A 15,043-nucleotide genomic window follows, 5' to 3' on the forward strand; every position below is an offset into this window, starting at 1 on the left:
TAAACAGTTTAAAAGTAATCTAATTAAGGCAGTATTCATGATGCACTTAGAATATCCTGAAATTTGAGGCATTTTTAAATAAGATAGTTGCAGGTGCAAGTATTTGCAAATGAACCTTCAAGACTTAGCAGCATTAAAATTTTGCATGGCTGTCATTTTAGCAGAAGAAAGTTGAAACTCCAGAAAAGTATTGATTTTAGTCATGAATACCATGCTTCATTTTTTAATCATTTTCTTTGTAGATTATTAGTCAATAGCATTTTGTTATGTATTAAAAGAAAAGTTTATGAAAATGCTTGTCATTCACTTGTCACAAATAAAGACTTCACTTTGGATTGGTTTATGATCATTTGATCATTTTGAGAACTAATTCTTAGAAGATCTTTCAAGCTTTCTTCTAGGCTAGTGGTATCTAAAAAATACTTTCTGAAAATATAAATCAACATGCTGAATGCAAAGTTTGTCTTTAAAATTTTTTTTTGGAAGTGGCACATCATAGCAGGCTGTCAAGATGAAACAGTTGATACAGCAAAAGCACTTGAATAGACTTGGTCGTAACTATTCCTCTGTTTTCTAGATTGAAGGACAAGGACATGGAGCTGTATTTGACTGTAAATTTTCACAGGATGGACAGCATTTTGCCTGTACAGATTCTCATGGGCACCTTCTGATATTTGGTTTTGGATGCAGCAAACCATATGAAAAGGTCATTTTTAATATTTTCTTAATAGCATGTAAAATAAGTAGTTATGAAAGATATTTCGAAATGAGGTTAGATGTGTTAATCTGATTGCCTTTTTAAAATTAATATGGTTATAATTAACTGCTTAGTATTTGTCTTCTTTAACATATGTAAACCTCAAAATGTCAATCTGTAAATTTCCTTTTTCTAGATTCCTGATCAGATGTTCTTCCATACTGACTATCGGCCCCTGATCAGAGATTCTAATAATTATGTCTTAGATGAGCAAACTCAGCAGGCTCCTCACCTTATGCCTCCACCATTCTTGGTAGATGTAGATGGAAATCCTCATCCAACCAAGTTTCAGAGATTGGTACCAGGCCGAGAAAATTCTGCAGATGAACATTTGGTTCCACAGCTCGGCTATGTGGCAACAAGTAAGTGCAAATCTTTAAAAAAACAAAACAAAACTTTATTTGAAAAATGTATAAAGGATACAAAGAACTTTTGTACGTTCAGATTTACCAGTTGTTAATATTTTACAATGTTTGTTTTATCATTTATCTCTAGATACTTATTGTTGGGAACCATTTGAAGCTTAGGTTCTGGAGCTCATGTTCATTTACCCTTTAATATGTATTTTCTAAGAACAAAGATACTCTTACATAAGAACAAAGATACTCTTTTACATAATCATAAACAATTATCAAAATTAGGACATTTAACCCTCATATAATACTGTTATCAAATCCATAGTCTAATCAAATTTTGTTTGTTATTCTGATAATGCCCATGGTAGCTTTTTTTGTTCTCGCCTGCTGTAGATTTCAATTTGGGAACTGTACATTAAACTTCGTTGTCACTGATTAGGTGCTGGTTCTGCATTTTTGACCCAGTTCAGCATGACAGACGTTGTAGCCTTCCTGCAGCGTCACATCAGGATGCTTGTGATTGTGTTTTGTCCGGTTGTTGATAGCGTTGTCTGAGCACTCAGTTAAGGACCTGTCTGCTGAGTTTCTCCACTGTAAAGTTTTTTTACTCTCTGTAATTAGTAATTTGTAGGGAGATATGATGTAAATAACCTGTTCATTATCAAACTTTACCCTCAAGTATTAGGATCCACTGATTTTTTGCCCAAATCAGTTGTTAGGATGAAGATTGCAAAATGGTTTTCTAACTCTGTCGTCATGAACCTGCATTTTATTAGTTGGCTTTCTACTATACTTTCTTTCATTTATGTAGTTCATTAAGTTTTAGTATCGACTTATGGGTTGTTATACAGTGGGTTATAATCCATTACCAGACTGCTAGCCGTCACTGTGTTCCTCACTGCCTCGAATACACATTTTAAAATATTCTGAATGTTAAAATTGGAAGTGTGCAGAAAGCAATCCTGCTGTGTACTCTGAAGTCTCTCTCTCTGGCTGGCAGGAGCATGAACTATTTCCAGCCCCGTGAGAGCTCTGGGTTTTTTTGGCACACTATTTTTTCATGTTTCTTCTCCAGTGTGGTGAAGTTTTACCAAATGTGTGCATGTATCATTAGTTACTTAAAGAGTTAATTGGACCTCACTGTACATCTCTGAGCTCTGTGTAACTCACTCCTCTCTGATGTTCAGCCCTGTGTATTTAGTTCCCCCCTGCTGCCAAACTCTGACCATCGTTCCCTCCACTCAGTGAGATTTCTGGATGCTCTTTGGATTCCCTTTCCTTGCGTTGCAGTCTGCAAACTGCCTCTGAGCTTTCGCCTGGAGCCATTACTTGTCCTCTCTCAGGGATCACCATCCTGTGCTTCCTGTTGTCCAATGTCTGAAAGCCCTTGATTCCTGTATGATTTTTCCAGTGTCGTCGTAGTTTATAGTGGGAGGGCAGTTCCTATAGAGCAGGAGCCTTTATGGGTGGAACCCGCCTTTAATATTCGAATTGTAACTGTATCATGCCAAATAAAACCAGTTATTATTTGGATGCTATTTGCCAAGTTATATTGAAATGTTCTGTGCTGTAACAATGTAGATGTTGGGTTTTCGGGGGGGGGAAAGAGAAGGTTAGAAGTGCCCTTTTCAACTATTTTCCCTTTGGTTTCAAGTATGTTCATAGGAATTTTACGATATACCCAGTTCTAATTAAAATCTTTATTGTTTTAGATTAGGGCTCTATTTCTTGCCTACTTAGCTCATTTTCTGAGAGTTGATCAAAAAATTTTAATGCTATTAAGACAGTTGCTTTAATGTCAGTTACGACATTGATTTTGTTAAGTTCTTCTTTGATTTCCATAGTAAAGTGGAGCTGGAAGGGACCCTAACTCAGGTAGTAGAATGGAAGTTTTTTTCCCCTGATGTAGTGTATGACATTTTTTAGTTTCTGGATCTGTTAACTGTGGAAGCAGGTTAAGTCTTTGCATTCCTTTTGCTTAATACCCTACTGATTTGAGTTTGTTAGGATTCCGCTGGACCTATTAAATATCTCTGAAAACGTGTTATTTGAAAACTAACGAAGCTAAGACACTGCAGAAAGTCTGATATTGTACTTGAAGTAAGAAATACTGGCACCGGCGATGCTGAAAGCGTATCAGAGCAGTGGAAGCTTAGTGAGGGAGCAGGTGTAGCTTCCTCCCTCAATTGCACGTGCTCGTGGGACTCGTGGGGTGGGGTGAGGGGCACTAGGGTTGTGGTCTCTTGAAGGCTGAAAAGGTATTCTCAATCTTTTTTTGAAGACAGTAGAGAAGAAATCTCTCTCCTTTTCTCTACATTGGAAATCATACATTGTTGGCTCTGTTCTAGTGAGAGACCTTGGGCAGTAAGATTTTAATGAAATCTATCTGGTGTTAGTGTGAAAAAGCAGAAGGCGGCTCTCACTGGAATGTGGCGTCCGCGTGCTCACTTGGAGGTACTTCAGAGGCTCTGCTGAGGTGTCTGTGGCGCTTACTACCTTTGGGAAAGGCCTCGTTTTTCTTTGTGGGTTTTGAATCTTTTCTCTGACCTAGTTTGAGTGTATAGGGTATCTTTAATTGATGATTTTTAAAAAAATGAATTCTGACGTTTAATTGCTAATGTAATATTAATTGTAGTCTACAATTATAAACAGGAAAGTCTTTTTTCCTGTTTATATAGATTATAATTTTATATTTATTCATTGGATTTGCAGGTGATGGAGAGGTAATTGAACAAATTATAAGCCTACAAACTAATGATAATGGCGAACGAAGCCCAGAGTCCAGCGTTCTTGATGGAATGATAAGACAGTTGCAGCAGCAGCAAGATCAGAGAATGGGAGCAGGTCAGGATCCTGTTTCAAGTGGACTTCCAAATGGGGAGGAAACACCACGACGAGGTAATAAATAAATATATGAGATGTATTTTGCCTTAATATGGCTGAATCGAAATTGAAGAGTAAATCACCCTGTAAATCATGCAAATGTCTAACCACTGTGCTGCACACCTGAAACTCGTATAAAGTAATATTAAAAAACTGAAGTCTTGAAAATGTAAAAATAAAGAAATTGTAGCGTAAGTGAAGTCATCAAAAACTGTAAGCTGTGTATTTGTATAATTTAACAGTCTGGAGGTAGCTTTATTAGGTGTAAAGTTGTACTAACATGCGTATTTGATTTTCAAGTACTATGAAAGACCTCAAAACCTTTTTTGCTCTAAAATAGAGTATTTACATTAAAAAATGAGATAAAGAATATAGTGTTTCTCTTGAATTTGTAAGTTCTAAAAAACTGAATTGGGTTGAGCACTAATGTTTCTTACTGTGAATGAGGAGGCTTGGAGGGAATTTTCAGGGTGAAGTATTTGATATTGGAATGCAGTAGTAATTACATTAGTAGTAGAAATGATCTGGAGGAGACTGGTAATTGTTATGCAAATGAAACTCGCCGTGGGGAAAAGTAAATGCCTATGGGAGATTAGAAAAGCTTTGAGAAGTCTTTCAAATGCCACAAAATTCCAGCAGTGCCACCAGAGTAATCCCCGCCTTACCCCACCTTCACTGGGCACTCAAAGCCATAAATTTCAGTACCTCTCTTTCTGCCAAATGTTTCTGCTTGTCTGTTGGAGAATTTGCCTTTTTATGTAGACTCTTAATTTTTATTTTGTAATGGCAAAATAATTTATTTCACAGAAATCTACTTCGAACAAATTAATTTACAGCTAATGAAAGTACGCTTTTGTTTATAGAAAGAAACTTTAAAATATATTTGCCAAGTTTGCCTTATTTCCTGTCTTGGTGTCACTCAGTGCTGTCCTCTGCGCAGTTTCTTCTGCTCCGTCTGCCCTGTCACTCTCGATCTCTTTTTCATCTGATCTGCCACACAACTGGTCTTCAGATTTTTACTCGTAGTGACTGTTATACCTAGAAGTCCTAGTGATTCTCTTTAAAATCTGACTTTCAGTGTAGTGCTGTGCTTTAAGTTTTACTTCTTTTATGTTTCTAATTGTTTTGGATTCTAGGGTCACAGAATTGGGTCTGTCAATCCTGTGTTTATGATGTGCTATTATTGGTTCACACATTTGTTCTTTTGTTTTAAATCATGATAACTTACATCTATGTATGTGGTCCTCCTCTGTTTCTCTCTCCCAAGAAAATAGTTATTCCGAATCTAATGCTGGTCCTTTCTTTGCCTTTTTAAAATACGTTAGGAAATATATTCTTATATCTATTACTATAAAGCATTTTTTTTTAATCTTTATAAAAAGCTTGTTAGGTTGTATACATTCATTTGAGACTTAATTTTTTTACATTATATTTTTAAGATTGCTCCATCGTTGCATCAGATTAATTTTGACTATATTGTGTTTTACTCTGTTGTATGAATATATCTGATTTTATTCTCTCGATGGGATTTTGGGTAGTTTTGAGGTTTTGCTATTCAGGAACAGAAATGATATTAACTGTCTTGTTTGGGTCTCATATACATTTGAAAGAATTTCTCTTGAATATTAATTTAAGAATGGAATTGCTGGGTATAGATAGATTATGCCAAACTGATGTGTACGTTATAAACGTGTCTATATATTATGTGTGTATTATACATTATATACTGTAGTTATATATATCTACATATTACCCAGTGGTTATACAGTTCATACTCTCAGCAGCATACAAAGAGTGCTGTTAATTCACTTCTCTTGATTTTTGCTGTTCAAACAGGTGTCAAATGATAATGCAATCTTAATTTGAAATTTTAAAAAAGCACTAATGCAGTTGAATGCGTATGTTTTTTGGTCATGTTTCCTTTTTCTTTTTTCCTTCTTAGCTATTTATTTTATAGCGTATATCACATTTCTTACGATCTGAAGTTTTTCGGGTATTCTAGTTCCATATCGTTATGTATCCATATTGTCATATATCATTATGCGATTTTGGATTATGACCTCATCTTTGGGAGGAGAGTATCAGTGGAAATGACGTACAGCCAAAGTTGAGAGCTTTTCCTTCCAGAGTGGATTTTATAAAAGATTTCGTAAGGTATCCAAGGTTGTCACCAATCTGGGACCTTTTTTCAGTAAAATATTTTGTTTAATCTATGATCTTATCTATTTAAGAAGTTTTATAAAACATTGAATAATTATCTGACAAATTGCCTTTACTGAAAAGGACAAAATGGCATAAAAATCAGGCTACGCCAAAGAGGTAGCCTCTGGGTGTAGGATAATCTTGGTAGAAGATGGCATTGTCACATGCAGGTCCCGCAGGGATCAGTTTGCACTTTAATTACCGTCTTTGTAGTTTTTGGACCACATGAGTAATATAAATTTGAATCTCTAACTCGGGTGATATATAGGCCCATATTTCTGAATTTCCGTGGGGCAGCTTCCCTCACCCACACCCTCCTCCTAATCTGCATTCAGGCAGAGATTGACAGATTTTCTAGTTATCTCTTTATACCAGTAGGTGGATTAGAATTTTGTTTAGGGTGTAACTCTGCAAGGATTCTGTTTTTCCGGGGGCAATATAGGGTGGGGTGGGGGTTCCGTTTCTCATTTACAGCCAGGCACCTGCCTCGGCCCCAAGGCCTTTTCTCCCTCATGTGGGCTTTAAAACCCAAGCCCTTGAGTTGCTGGAGTGCACAGCTCTGTCTGGTTTCAGCTCATCATCTTTAATTTTGTGTCTTCTTTGTTTCTAGCCCAAGGTGATCTCCAGGTTCCATGATTCATTTAAAAGAGTATTTGTTATATTGTACAGGGCATTTCTAGGAGTCTGTGAAGGAAGTTAGTTGCTAGGACACAAAGACAGTGATCTTTATGTCTTCTCTGATAGTTAGATCTGTGTAGTGTTAGACAAATATTTCCTGTTAAAATGGTTATAAAAATTTTGTTTCCCTTGCAGAATCCAGTTTCTTTTATTTTCTCGGTTGCTTTTTCCTCGGCTGGCTGAGCTTTAAAGGTCTTTAAAGCTGAATACAGACTTACTAAAAAAATTTTTGGTGAAGTTATGCTGTCTGTGGAATAAGACTATATCAGAACTAATATGAGGAATTAAGGCTTTTTCTCTTAAAGTTATACCATAAGGCTTTATTTCTTCCAGTGTTTTATTTTGAAAAAAATTAATTTTGTAATAAAGTTTCAGGAATAATATGGATACCCATGTATTCTTTACCTAGGTTATTGTTTTGCTACCTTACCTTTATCCCTTTCTGTGTACATGCGTAGTGTCTGTCTCTCTGTCTGTGTCTGTCTGTATCTCCGATGTGTTTTCTAAACCATTGTAGAGTAAATCGGAGACATTGTGACACTGTCCTTTAATGCTTCTTCCTGGATCTTCCAAGACAGGGACATTCTTTTATGAAATCATGCTGTAGTGACCATAGTCAACAAACTTTGTGTTGATCCCAGTACTATCTAATGTGTAGTCCTAATTTCCCCAGTAGTCCAAACACTGTCCTTCATGGCTTTTTTTTTTTTTTTTAATTTTAGGATTTAATTGAGCCCTGCTTGTTGCATTTAATTATTATGCCTTTTAATCTATTTTTAAAGAGTTTAGGCCTGTTTCACAGAATTTCCCTCAATTTGAATTACGAGATTATCTCACAATCGGATTCAGGTGAAACATTCTGGGCAGGAACGCTGCACAGTGGTGGTGTGCTGCCCTTAGCGAGGCACAGACACACATGTGTTCTTCTGCATCTTCTTTCCCTTCACAGTATATTCTAGAAATCCTTCCATATCCATTCGCAGAGCTCTTCATCCTTTATAGCTTCATAGTACTCCACTGTGTGGAATAACCAGTCTTTGTTACTAAACAACTTATGGCCATTTAAGTTATTTCTCATACTTGCTATTACAGGTAATGTGATAAAAACCTGTGCATATGTTTTCTTCAGATTTTTGGAGAATTAATGCTGTGACTTGGGCAGTTAAATTTAGAATTTATTTTTAGATCTCAAATCAAATTATTTCTTAAATGTCAATATATTTTAACATAGATGTTTAATGCCATTTTTAGTAGGTGAAGTATAGTGTGTTGTGCAATGCAAATTTGTTCATTTGATTGGTAAGTAGAATGTGTACATAGAAGGCAGGAGTTGTGTTTACTCACGTGGATTTTACCCTAGGCAAGAAGAGCTGGCATAGCTTGAGTGCAGTTTTAGAGCCTATTGCAGAAAGGATATAGCCCCTCGTTTCTCTGTTGCATTGGTAGCAGGAGCCCCCCTCCATTCTGTGTTTTAAGAAAACAAGCACTTTGCCTGGCACTCCCTCCAACCCTGAGCCCCATCCTCCCTCCCACAGGCTGGTCTCCATGTTCAGTGACTTTCAGCTTGTGGGAGGCTGCCTTGCCTCCTGTGCCCACCTGATCTGCTCTGCTACCCACTCGCCCAGCTCCAGTTCAAGAGCTGCCAGCATTTCCCCACTTCACAGTTTTCACAGTTTTGTGAATTTTTATTTTAAATTCCACTCTTGGCAGCTGCTTGCCCGAGTGGCTTGGATTATCTCTCGAGGAGGTCACAGTTAAATGTTGTCACAGCTTTTGTTATAAAGCCGTCACAGTTTGAGAGTCTATCTTCGGTGCTACTTTTTCCAAAAAGACGTGTTCTCTGTGCAGTTTTGAAGGCAAGATGTTTAGGAATGCAGCTATAACGTTATAATATAAAATATTTGTAACTAAAATATTTCAGAAAGTCTAGTGAAATGGAAATTAAGGTTAATAGTTAATGTTTGTCCTGAAGTCTACATTTTGATCTCAGTTGCATTGATTCTTTTTTTCCAGAGTCTTTCCAGTAGACCTTTATTTTTGGTTTGTATCTCAGAAGGAATGTATATGCTTATTATATGTTAAATGCATATTAGATTGAACTTTGTTTTGGAATCATTTCTTGACAATTTTTCCTTAGGTTTTAGAAGACTAAGCTTAGACATCCAGTCCCCTCCAAATATCGGTCTGCGTCGTAGTGGACAAGTTGAAGGGGTTCGTCAGATGCATCAGAACGCTCCCCGTAGTCAGATTGCTACCGAACGTGACCTGCAGGCTTGGAAGCGAAGAGTGGTTGTCCCAGAGGTACCACTAGGCGTATTTAGGTTTGTTTTAGGATATCTATTAATACTGTTTTTATCTATGAAAATATATCTATATGATTATTCACGTATCTTAATCCATTAGTGGTATAAATAATCATATAAATATATTTCAGTAATGAATTGGAACCTATTTTAATTGTGGTAAGAAAATGTCAAAATTCTTTTTTTACTATGGTAAATATTTTATAACCAGTCTTGTTTCATCTATAGCAGTGGTCCCCAATCTTTTTTTGGCTCCAGGGACACGTGCTCCTATAAGAATCTAATGCCTAAAGATCTGAGGCGGAGCTGAGGCGGTGATGCTAGCGCTGGGGAGCGGCTGCAGATACAGATGAAGCTTTGCTCACTGGCCTGCCGCTCACCTTCTGCTGTGCAGCCCGGTTCCTAACAGGCCATAGACCGGTTTCTGTCCATGGCCCGGAGGTTGGGGACCCCTGATCTATACAGACACCCACTTTTCTCTTTTCAGTATTGTTTTGAAAACAGTCCTAGACATAATATCATTTTGTCTAAAAGTATGTCAGTATGTATTTCTAAAACATGAGGAATTGTATTAAAACATAAGTACAATGCCATTATTATACCTTAAGAAAACAAACAGTTCTTCGGTAGAACCAAATATGTAGTCAGTGTTTAAATTTCCAATTGTTTCAAATGTCATAGATGTTTTTACTTCTTTTGTAAGACTTATTCATCAGTGGTAATTTGTTAGAAGGCAGAGACAATCTGTTTTCTTTTTGTGATGCTAGCAGGTGTCGATGCTCATTGCTTAGATTCATTAATTCTTTAGGGATTATAAAATAGTGATATTTCAACTCTATAAAGTCTTTATTATCTTGAATACTTCTGAAAAAGAAATTGACCCAAATCTAATATTTGATTACCTAGTAGTAAAGTTTTTATATAAAAGACATGATAGATGTTGGATTATTTTGTTTTATTTGCCTTCAAAAGAAAAGATTTATTCCCTGTCATCTTCCAGCAATGTCCCAGTTTGTATGTTTGTGGCTTTCACTGTATAAATCATGCTGTTGTGATGTAGCTCATTTCTAATGCTCCTTATTTCTATTTAAAGTGTCCTATCTCTGGCCAGGAGAAGTCTCTTCAAGTTGGCTCCTGAGTCCTTTCAAAATGACCATAGTAGCCTTTCATAGCATTCTTGCCGTTAGGCATGGCCGAGTGTTTGTTACTGGTTTATCTTGTAAATTTCTTGAACTAGACCTGGCATTAATCTTTTCTCCTAAGCAGCTCTATTTTTTAGTGGGAAATGACATTTCATAATTAAAGTTTGGATAGTAGGGTCTTCCTTGCTACTGAGTTGTAATATAGTGATTTCTGAGTTGTTTGAAATGTAGGCCACAAATACTGGTTTTCACTAATATCTAAAATCTTTCAGTGTTCTGTCCTCTTTGTGTCACATAACTAATACCTCGAGGATAATTTTGTTGAAAGTGTTTCCTTCATGTGTTTAGCCAGAAGAATTTTAGTGATTGGTGGAGTAATATTGGATGATACTTACAAATTGTACAGTGAATTTGAGAGTATTTACACAATAAAATAGTAAAAAGCAAGATCTGGAATTGGGATGAGAAATACAGAAAATCATTATATGTATGTAGAATGCTGTAATTAAGCCTTAAAATTGTGTCTGAGTAGTATGGTCATCAGAACTGAAAGTGTTATTTTGGGATACTTTTTGTGTTCAAACCAAGAGAAGCAAACAGGTTTCAGGAGTGAAAGACCTGAAGAATAGTTCCTTAAATAAGCATTTGTTCTCTTAACGTGAAAGAAGATGAAGTAGGTAGTTTAAGGCTGTAATCAGAGTTCTCCAGTTAATCAGGGACACAGGTTTCTTTGTTTCTCATCTCCATCTTGGAGTGTGGCTTTCTGTCTTAAATTAAGGTCTACTCAAAGTCCAAGATAGCTGGTCTTTATATAATAGCCATTGCATTATCTGTAACTGATGGAGGCTGAGATTTAGGCCAGAAGAGGGGAAAAAGGCAGACAACAAAAAGGACTTTTCTAGTTGAGGGAAGTTCATTTAAGCAGCCTTAATGATCCCACATGACATTTCTGTTTACAACTCATTGACTAGAATGTCGTCATAGGGCTGTACTGAGCTCCAGAGGAGGCTAGTTGATAGTTTCTGTTAAGGGTAATAAGAGCTTAGGTAAAAAATGAGATTCTGTTTCTAAAGAAGGAAGGAAGAATGGATTTTGTGAGTCAGCTAGCTGTCGGCCATGAAATAATTGTCCCAAAGAAGAGCATTGTTCTTTCTGTTGCTATATTCTAAAATAATACATAAGAGCTTATGAAGGAGATGCTGAGTAACGTAATAGCAGTCAGTGGCCTTGACAACATTCCTTATAGTGGGGAGCAGTGGCATGCTCCCCAACTGTTTGTTAGTGTCAGTTGGTTAGGATCAAGAGAAACCGAAGTTAGTTTTCTAATATAAAAGTAATGTGTATCCATTGTGAAAAACTTAGGTAATAGATAAAAGTGTGAGAATATAAATGACCCTGCTGTGCAGAAGGACGAGCGCACAGTGCTGCTTCCCCGTAGAGGGATTCTGTCGGGGTCTAGGCTTGTTATGTTTTGTCTTAATCCAGTAATAGCAGAAATTCTGTTCATTCTAAAGGAATGAATTGCATGTACATTCTGTGATCTTTTGTAATATCTCTTTTGTTAGCCGAGTGATGTTAGCGATTTGTTAGGCATGGAATTGCACACAGTTGAAGGTGGTACTTCTGAAGGCCTAGAGTGTTCCTTTGCTTTATTATTGATTGAGAATGTATTGTATGTAGTGTTTCATTGTCAAAGGGGTAGCATACAGGTAGAGGGTAGGAATTTCATGTGGCTGCGAGCGAAAAACCTCATGTAGTTTCTTAAATATACATAAAAGTGGTGAAACTGACCATTTGTGAAGGATCGAGTCTGATTTAGAATTCCCCTGTGGATAGAATAATATTCCACTGTAATCTGAACATGAGTTGCTGATGAACCTTTCTAAGGAAATCAGTTTTTGCCCTTATAACATTTGCGCTTGTAGTCATTTGAGTGTCCGGTTACATCTTTGGAACATGGCCAAGATACCAGTTGTGAAACTTCTCCATTGAGTATTTAAAGTAAACAAAAAAACCCCCGCAAAGCCATGTGTTTTCAGTAATGTTCAAATTGGAGAGAAATGGCATTCAGTCAGTTGAATTTTCTAACCATGAAGAAGGAAAATAATGATTAGTACCGTCCTCATGGTGGGTGGTCCCTTGCTTTGAAATTGGTCACAGTAACATAATTTTTCTTTTGTATCATGTAAATAAAATGGAGGTGATTAGAAGAACTGGTAACATTGCTATTCTGATTTTCTACAAATTACAAAACATACAGTTTTAATAGTTTGAAGGAGGACTTTTTTTTTTAGAGAAAGGCATTGCAATCTTGAAAAATTATAGGGACATTTTGAGCAGCTAATTTTAAAGATCCTGTTCGAGTTGTCCTAATAGGGCCAATAAAAATACAAACGAGTAACCATTTCTGTGTAAAACATGAGAGATAGGACTTTCTAGCTGCTGCCGAGATTTTATTTATATTAAATTTCTAACAAGTACAGCTTGACTTAAGCTTTGTTATAACTTTAGGAATTTCCTACATTTAGAGTATATAAGCTTATTCTTAGAATCATAATGACTAATTTTTCCTGTTAATTTACTTATTCTCAGTTCAGTAACTAATGTTAACTGGATATTTAAATTTGTAGGAAGTTGGAACACTTCAGAATAGAGAAAGGTGAAGAGGAAAGAAATCTTTATATAATTGGAAGAAAAAGAAAGACTCTCCAGCTCTCACAAAAGGTAACCAAAATTGTATTTTCTTAGGAATAAGAAAATTAGAAATTAAACTGACATTTTATAGTTTTCTTTTTATCAGTAAGAATATTAGTACTTTTCACGTGAAGTGGAAAAATATATCTTGCTTAAAGACATTTTTGGGATTTAAAATAGAAGGCTTAAGTTTGTATAGCTGTTTGAAAACGTGAGGAAAGTATCCTAATGCCTAAAAGTGCTAATGGAGTCTAGTAAAGTATGGTCTGTTGACCACTCAGGTCGAGAACTAGAACATGACCAGCCCACTAAAAGCATTTTGTGCCCATTCCCAATTACTGTATCTCTCCTTTTTCCCCACACGTAACTGTCTTACTTCTAAAACTGTTGGTTAGCTTTGTCAGTTTATGAAGTTTATCCAAATCATGCATTTATTAAAAAACAAAACAAAACAAAGAACTTAGATGTTACAATGGTTTGTAACTCCAAATGTAAGAAAACCTTACTCCTTGTTTAATTTCCCTGCTTGGATTTTCTTGAACATCTCATGAACAGCATTAACATTGAGTTCATGGACGATGCACAAAATGGCTGTACGATCAGTGCTGTGAGACTAGTGAAAATGGTTGTGTGTTTGCAGGATTTTCTCAGAACTGATCACTCAGAAATTATCGTGAGAGGATGACCTGTGCATGTCTGGCTGCCATCAGCTAACTTGTTTAAGCTTGTTGCACAGTGCTTTTGTATGTAATTTGGGGTTTGAGAATTAAATAAAAATAGTCTTTATCTTACTATTTAATTTAAAAGTGATTCGACTCATTATTGTACGTCAAATACTGAAAAGAAAAAATGTCTATCTGAATGAATGAATATCTCTGGTCTTAGGATATTTTCTCATGAAAAAATTTTTTGAGTTAAAATTACTAAAATAATTTTAAAGGAGTTAATACATTTTTCCAGTTGCTTTACTTTTTCTGGAATAAATTTAAAAATTGGATTACATTGCTGTTATATATTCACAGCCTTCTAATTTGAACATGTAATTTGATATATTACAGTCAAATTACATTAAAATTATTGGAGAAATAATTACAAAGTTAAACGCGAAGAGCTTTAAAAATTTCAGTTGAACTTTTATCAAAAATTTTAGTATTCTTAATCCCATATTGAATAAAAAGGCTTTTTTTAAAAAAAGCTTTATACTTAATCTTTTTATGTACAAAACACAGATACACTGTATACAGTATAATTTTAGTAATTGATGCCATGTGGTGTCAGAATGATTGCACTCCTTCCTACCTTTGGTGAGGTATGTGTTAAAATATTACTGTGTAGATTTCTCTGTGTCTGTTTGTGTTTTATGTGGTTTAAAGCTGTTATTTGGCATGTACAGATTTCGAATTTCCCTTTTCCTCCTGAATTGAACCTTTTATCATTATACATTTCACCGCTTGATTCTGCGAATTATTTTCTGTTAATACAACTGTGCTAGTGCTAGCTTTCTTTTGGCTAGTGTTTGCGTAGTCTGTGTTTTCATCCTTTTTTCTCTTCTTCTGAGGCTCCAGTTATGTGTATGTTAGACTTGAACCGTTGATTGCGTTTTGTTTCTTCGGCTGTCTTCTGATGTTCCGACTCACAGTTCAGTTCATTAGTTCTCTTGAGCTGTGTTTAATCTGCTGCTAAACCTCTCTTGCTTTTAGTTTGTTATTGTATTTTTCAGTTTAGAATTTTCGTTTGGCTCTGTTTTTAGAGTTCAGTTATCTACCTAAGTTCTCATTTTAATTTCTTGAAGATTAATTATCAGCCATAGTTATTTTAAAAAAACTACATTTGGTAATTTCTTTATTTCAGTATCTTTCTCCTAGCACGGGGAATTTGTTTCCATTCCCTGTTGATTTTTTTTTTCCCCTCATTTTTTACAATCACATTTTCCTTATTGCCTGTATTTTTGATTGAATATTAAGTGCTAGAGATGATTTGAAGCCTAGGATGATTTTTCTCCTCCAGAGAGGATTTAAATGTGCTTCT

The 15,043-nt window shown here is 35.8% G+C and overlaps 1 protein-coding gene across 1 annotated transcript in view; it reads left to right on the plus strand.

Moving 5' to 3' along the window:
* The window catches only part of BRWD1 (bromodomain and WD repeat domain containing 1), a 79,991-nt gene that overhangs the window by 16,498 nt on the left and 48,450 nt on the right, over window positions 1–15,043 (plus strand). Inside the window, exons 12-16 of the mRNA XM_023520521.1 lie at window positions 578–706; window positions 894–1,119; window positions 3,826–4,011; window positions 9,014–9,197; window positions 12,952–13,045. Of these exons, the coding sequence (XP_023376289.1) occupies window positions 578–706; window positions 894–1,119; window positions 3,826–4,011; window positions 9,014–9,197; window positions 12,952–13,045 (819 nt within the window). The remainder of the gene's footprint in view (window positions 1–577; window positions 707–893; window positions 1,120–3,825; window positions 4,012–9,013; window positions 9,198–12,951; window positions 13,046–15,043) is intronic.

The sequence above is a fragment of the Pteropus vampyrus genome, unplaced genomic scaffold (assembly GCF_000151845.1).
Source record: "Pteropus vampyrus isolate Shadow unplaced genomic scaffold, Pvam_2.0 Scaffold270, whole genome shotgun sequence".
Lineage (NCBI taxonomy): Eukaryota > Metazoa > Chordata > Mammalia > Chiroptera > Pteropodidae > Pteropus > Pteropus vampyrus.